The sequence below is a fragment of the Rhincodon typus genome, unplaced genomic scaffold (genome assembly GCF_021869965.1).
Source record: "Rhincodon typus isolate 14 unplaced genomic scaffold, sRhiTyp1.1 hic_rhity00004235, whole genome shotgun sequence".
Classification (NCBI taxonomy): Eukaryota; Metazoa; Chordata; class Chondrichthyes; order Orectolobiformes; family Rhincodontidae; genus Rhincodon; species Rhincodon typus.
In genome coordinates, this window is record NW_025969873.1 from 1 (window position 1) to 7,114 (window position 7,114).

Sequence of the window (7,114 nt, forward strand, 5' to 3'; positions counted from 1 at the left end):
TCAAAATATCCAGAGACTCTGCTTCCACTCTCTTCTCAGGAAGACAGTTCCAAAGACCCACCTCATCTCTGTTTTAAATGGGTGGGCCCTTATTTATATACAGTAAGCAGGGAGGTGTTAGCCTAGTGATATTATCACTGGGCTGTTAATCCAGAGACCCAGGTAATGTTCTGGGAACCCAGGTTTGAATCCAATTTGAATTCAATAAATATCTGGAATTAAGAGCTTAATGATGACCATGAAGCTATTGTTGATTGTTGGAAAAACCATCAAGTTCACTAATGTTCTTTAGGGAAGGAAACTGCTATCCTTACCTGGTCTGGCCTACATGTGACTCCAGGCTCACAGAATGATGTTGGCTCTTAACTAGCCACTGGGGCAAGCAGGAATGGGCAATAAATGCTGGCCTGGCCAATGACGCCGTGATTCTGTGAGCAAATTAACAGAAGTCCCTTGTTCAAGGCACTCCCGTTAAGAGGAAACATCTGTTCCACAGGTATCCTGTGAAAACCCCTCAGGATGTTATATCAATACAGACAGGTGGACAAGATGGCAGTTGGTGTATAATGTGGGGAAGCGTGAGGTTATTTGGTCGTAAGAATAGAAAAGCCAAACATTTTTCCAATGGTGTGAAACTTGTACAAGCTCAGAGACATGGCTGTGTTCATACAAGGAAAATAAAATGACTACGAGCAGGTACAGCAAGTAATCAGGAAGCGAAATACCCTGTCACCTTTTACTGAAAGGGCTTTGGAGTACAATAATTGAGAAGTCTTATTACAATTGTACCGGTCTTTAGTGACAGCATACCCTTGAGTGTTATGAGGTGTGGTCTCCATTTTTAAGGAAGGATATCATTGCATTGGAGAGAATGAGGGTCCTCTCAGCCTGCCCCTGGATTGAGAGTGTTGTCCAAAAGTGAGAGGCAGACAGAAGTGATCTCTGTGAAGCATATAGGATTGTGAAGGGGCTAGACAGGGTCAACCCTGAGTTGTTTCCTCTGGGTTGGGGAATCTAGAACTCGAGGGCACAATCTCAGCATAAGAGGCTGATCACTTCAGAGTGAATCGAAGAGAAATTACTTCCCTCAAAGACTGGTGAATCTTCAAAATTCTCTACCCCAGAAGATCGTGAATGCTCCATCGTTGAATACATTAAAGGCTTGATTCGACAGACACTTGGTTCCTTGGGGATTTAAAGGATATGAAGAGTGGACAGTCAAAGGGAGTTGAAGCCTAGGAATAGTCATGATCGTAATGAATGGTGGAGCAGACAGATGGGCTTAATGCTCCAGTCCTGCATCTACCGTGTGCTCTTGTGTTCTAAGCTCCTAATACACCACATTATACTGTCATCCATCGCCCTGCCCCATAATCTGTGCCTCAACTACTGCACTACAGCCTGATACCTACATTAGTAATGCTGCTGATTTCTCAAGAGGGGTGTTACTATTGAGTGCCTCAGTGGGTGATACTCTAGCCTTGGAGGCAGAAGGTTAAGGGCTCCAGCCTAGTCCACAGATAATTACGTTGATAATGATCAATGATAATTGTAATTGATGCTGCCCAGAGATGGTACTTGTCAAACTGTGAGGTGAAGCTAAAGCCTTACCCTGCCCTGCCAAGGTCAGAAATCATACGACACCAGGTTATAGTCCCAACAGGTTTATTTGAAAACTATATAACCTGGTGTCGTGTGATTTCTGACCTTGTCCACCCCAGTCCAACACCAGTATCTCCACATCCTGCCCTGTCAGGCAGATGTAAAGACTCCTGTATCACAACTCAAAGGTCGATTCTTATCCCCTGACAAGCATCACAAAAAAAATTTACTGGCTGTCTGTAAATTGACTGCTGCGATATCTACATTGTTTTTTTAAAAAAATGCAGTCACCACTGTAAGTTACCATATTGGCTGCTAACTGCTTTGGGAAACCCTGAGGCTGTGAAACGCACTTTATAAATGTGAGTTCTTTTCTCGTGCAGCTGGCTAATGCTAAATATAAAACAAGGACTCACTAAGACTGGCTGCTGGGGAGATCTATTTTTAGAGTTCTTCATGAGTCCTCACAGTTTTATCCATAATCACTGCATTACAGGAACCCTGGGGCATTGGCGCAAGGAAGAAAACTATTTGTAGCTCAATCTGTGTCTCACACTCTTAAACTATTCTTCCCCAGAAGTCAGAACTGTGGATCTTCAGTCACCTTTAGCTCCCCACACAGAATCCCCACTGTTTCAGAACATCTACTTTTGTTTAAGGTGACCTGGTTTTCTCCTCCATCTCAGCTGCTGTGCTGAACCCTGGCCTCTGACCTTTCACCTAGGGTTGCCCACTTGGAGCCAATGCACAGAGGGGAAGGGATCTGAAATCCGCCTCTGGAAGTCTACAGCCCTCCCGAGTGACTCAGACACTCAGTGGTGCGAAATCCTTTCACTGCTACCACCATAAAATGACACAGAGATTCATTTTGTTATTTAACTCAGTGTATTCATTCTTTTATTCTTAGAAACTGTTAATGATTTCATCTGGATTCACAATGCACATCAATTATTGAACTATATTGAGACAGATGCAGTAAATTTATTTATCGAAAGCAGGTTCTGCCCTGCTGCAGCGGCCACACAAGGTTATGGATTTTTCTCTTAAAGTTCAAAACACTTCAGCTTTCACGCAGCTCCTCCCTCTAACGCTGCTGGGAGACAGTTCCATGGACACTACCCTTCATTTAGGGACCCAAAGGGAAAGTCAGTCAGAGTTCTGACTTAAACCTTGCTGAACGTGCCAACAGGCCATCAAAGTTTCTCATCTCACCATCATTCGTTACAACAGACACAAGAACGCCAAACTTCAAAGGAGGAAAGGAACATGTTCAATGTCAGGCTTGGCTCAGTTCGTAGAACTTACATCTGAGCCAAATGGTCCTGGGTTCAAGTCCCAATCCAGGGCTTGAGGGAAATAAAAAGGAAAGCTGATACTCCAGTGCAGTGCTCAGGGAGTCCTGCAAGGTTGGAGGTGCAATGTCTCACTAAAGCAAGGCCTCACCTGTTTGTGCAGGTGGGTGTAAGAGATCCCACGGCACTGTTTCAAGGAGGAGCACAGACACAAACGCAAAGACAAACTAGCAGGCCGTTAACAAAATTGATCATTACGTTCAGATAACAAAACTGAAGGCACATACAGATGTCGGTCGGTGGTACCAATTTTATCAATTCAACAAAAGGGTAAGGGACAATAGTCCTCTAGTGGGAAAAAAACCCAAAGAACTGTGGATGCAGAAACAAAATCAGAAATTGCTGGAAAAATGCAGCAGGTCATGGCAGCATCTGTGGAGAGAAAGCAGAGTTAATGTTTCGAGTCCAGTGACCCTTCCTCAGAACTATACAGAACTGACTGAGTTTTCTCATGGCATTCTCGTCTTGGCAACACCATGACCAATCAGAGTCTACTTGCCAGCCAATCAGGACTCTCTTCTCATGCAGCATAAATTGTTGTTTCCTTTGAAATTTGGCATTCTTGCATCTGTCCTGATGAGTACATGACGGAAAACCTCAATAGCGTCTCTTCTTCTTTCCACCAACCACTTGAGCTTTTCAAATTATTGAAGTATATAAACCATCCCCAATACACAACATCTATTTTCCAACACAGATAGAAACTGCTGGTTGTTCTTTTCCCTAAACCACTCAGCTCCTCCAACAGTTTCCCTAGCCCAGAGATAACATAGGCACCTTGGCCAGTGCACCAATTGATTCAGGAGACCAGGGGTGGGGTGTAGGGTCTTCTCTCCTCTTGTGCTCACGGGTGCGCGGCAGGGATAGGGAGAGTGGAGGGAGACAGCTGATCTGTTGAATCTTCAATAGAGGTCTCAAGTACAAGCAAACCACAAAACATGCATTAACCTCCTCTCAGACAACTCCCATCATTTCAACGCAAATTTCAAGGGACGCATGTCATGCCTTGAGTTTGATCCACTTTGTTGCTTGTTATACAATGTCTGGAGCAGTTTGAAACTTCAGTCTATGCCACGGAGACAGTCACAAGGTGAAACGTCATTTCTGCTCAACAAGGGAACGAAATGCAACAGGTGAGACGGGCTTCAGCTGCTCAAGCTGTAAGTGAGGAACATCACACGCTCAGGCTGGAAGTCAACTCCTCACCTTTCACCTTCCACCAGAGAGCAGCCAAAACTTCAAGAAGCGGTCTCACCTACTCTGCTTCAGTTGCTAAACGGGATGATCGTGTTCGACCAGAGGACAAGACTGGAATTTGGTGTGGGTTCAGACACTGAAACGCAGACATGTAGTTAGTCAAGGAGAACATTGAGAAAGGCAACAGAACAGAGGGCACTGCAGATCATTGCCTGCTCACTGCTCAGGGTGCACAGTTCTTCAATTGCCTTTTAGACAGCACTCCAAAACAGCAAACAGATAACCTCATGGCGAGTTCTACCAACAAGCTCATTTTGCAGACATATCCTAGGCCCCAGAGGACAGTTAAATCTATTAATTTGTAGAACATTCCTTATAAGAATATATTACACTCCATTGACAGCTGAAATATACACATTTTTACAAGATGCAATATTTCACCCAAACGTTCATTGAAATATAAATTAAAAAATTGCTCTAAAAATTTCACAGAGACAAGTCTGGTGTGGCTGCAGCTCGGCAGGAGATTCAGGGATCTATCCGAAAGGCCAACAACTTCTCCGAGTGCATGTTGTTCAAAGTGCGGAGGTCAGGGAGTTTCAGGAGGAGTTTGGTGAAGCGCGATGCCTCGTTGGGATAGTTCTTCATGATTAGCGCCCTCAGGACTCGGATTAGTGTCTCCTGAAGCTGTTCCACCGAGCTGACGTTTTCGATTCCGGAACGATCTGGAAGCAGGAGGATAACAAGGTACGGTTAAAGCATCAAACGAGCAGCTTTCAAAACCGCGAGTCCCAGAAATGATAACGAACGGCTGAGTTCACAGCCTAAACCGACTTTACTTTTTCATAACGGTCTCTTTTTCCCCTCCGCAGACTGAGTGATGGAGTGAGCAATCTAATCCTTTCCCCACCCAACAACAACTGCTGGTCATTCAGCAAAACGATACCATGGCATGGGTCTTACCGAGGCTGGGCACATTCACCACGGCTGGCATCATGATACCACAGTCCTCACCCACTAATTGGCCAATAAAACCCACCTCAACATCAATTAACAGGTGAAAGTCTTTTTCACACAGCGAGTAGTTAGTGTCTGGAATGCTCTATCTAGAAATGTAGTGGAGGTTTGTTCAATTGAGGCGTTCAACAGGGAAATGGATGATTATTTGGAGAGAAATAGTATGCAGGAGTACGGGTAGAAAGCAGGAGAGAGGTAGTAGAATCAGTGCAGGCACAATGAGCCAAACACTTTCCTTATTCCCAGTGACAGCTCTGTGCTTCTGTGAAACTGGAGGTAAACTTCTGTTTCTCCTCCTGGGCAGGTTCGGATGCTAACAGCCCGTTGTGAGTTTGGTAACAACTTCATTCACTGTGTGTTAAGACATGATGACTGGAATGTGGGGCTTCTGGTATTTTGGTGGAAGGTTATGAAGCATCAAACCTGCTCCCAACAGTCATGTTTTTCTATGTTTTCTGGGTGCAGCTATACACCAGACGCCAGGGAATTTTCCCATCCAGTTGTTGTTTCCAGACATGCTGACAGACTTAGTGCTGGCACGGAACCAGGAGGCAAAACATCAGGGCAGAAGTTGCTGCAGGCGCAGGAGATTTGGCACATCCACTGTATGCTGCTGAGGTGCACATCTGACATTTGACACTGAGTCTACACTGCTCTCAGCTGATGCACCAAGGGAGCCCTGCCAATTTGGCTTCAGGGCCCATAGCACAAACAGCACAATTTGTATTTCAACACACTCACGGCATCTCAGCATTGCTGGCTGGATCTTGGTTACAACTGAGTGGCTTTCTTGGCCATTTCAGAGGGTTTGGATGGAATACAATGGCCTAGTGGCAATTACTGCTGGGCTGTTAATCCAGAGACCGAGGTAATGTTCTGGGGAACATTCATTTCTGAAGAAGGGTCTAGGCCCAAAACGTCAGCCTTCCTGCTCCTCTGATGCTGCTTGGCCTGCTGTGTTCCTCCAGCTCTACACCTTGTTATCTATAATGTTCTGGGGACTCAAGTTTGAACCCTGCCACGGGCAGATGGTGGAATTTGGATTCAATAAATATCTGGAATAAAGAGTCTAATGATGCCCATGAATTCTTCTGAGGAAGGGTCACCAGACCCAAAAGGTTAACTGCGATTTTATTTCTTCACAGATGCTGCCAGACCTGTTGAGCTTTTCCAGCAACTTCCGTTTTTGCCCATTGTCGATTGTTGTGGATGTGCTTTAGAGAAGGAAGGAAAGTACATGTGACTCCAGACCTACAGCAATGTGGTTGACTATTAACTGCCCTCTGGGATGAGCAACAAATGCTGGCCTAGCCAGTGATGCCCTCAAAAAAAAAAGCCAGCTTCTTTCCCTGAAGGGCATTGCTGATTCAAACTGGTCCCTACGACAATCATTTCATGGGCATCATTAATTCCACATTTTCTTATTGAATTCAATTCCAATTCCACCATTGGATGCAGTGGGATTTGAACCCAGGACATTAGCTGGGTCTCTGCAGCTAGTTAAGTGAGAATACCCCAAGGACCTCACCTGCACTTAGTTCAGGCAACATTGGCCACTTTGCCCTGGGAACAAATACATCGATCCAGCCCTCTCCAGTCGGAGGTCAGTCCTCACCTGCAGAGACCAGTACGACGGCAGTGAACAGGCCCAGCTCTTCCTCACTGAGGTGCAAGGAGCTCAGCTTCTCGCTGAAGTCAAACATAGAGTTGAGCAGATCTCCCATCCTCATGCCCCGCAGCTCTTCGATGGAGTAGGTGGTTCCACTGATAAAAGTGACGGTCTGTTCCTTCATGTTAAACAGTGAGGCAAACCTCACCATCAGGACCTGGCACAGACAGGGGCAAAGCAATCAATGGGAAAGACTTTCAAACATGGGTTTCTGTTGCACCACTGAGTAAAAACACAACAAACTGCCCTTTTAATGAGATAGTAGAACTGCCGATGC

The 7,114-nt window shown here is 45.4% G+C and overlaps 1 protein-coding gene across 1 annotated transcript; it reads right to left on the reverse strand.

Moving 5' to 3' along the window:
- Window positions 1-2,467: 2,467 nt before the first annotated feature.
- LOC125481908 (nuclear receptor subfamily 1 group D member 1-like) lies at window positions 2,468-6,997 on the reverse strand. Its single transcript, XM_048593853.1, has 2 exons — window positions 6,784-6,997; window positions 2,468-4,876 (listed from the first exon to the last, which is right to left on the reverse strand). The coding sequence occupies exons 1-2, from the start codon at window positions 6,986-6,988 to the stop codon at window positions 4,680-4,682; spliced, it is 402 nt and encodes a 133-aa protein (XP_048449810.1). The 5' UTR covers window positions 6,989-6,997; the 3' UTR covers window positions 2,468-4,679.
- Window positions 6,998-7,114: the final 117 nt, after the last annotated feature.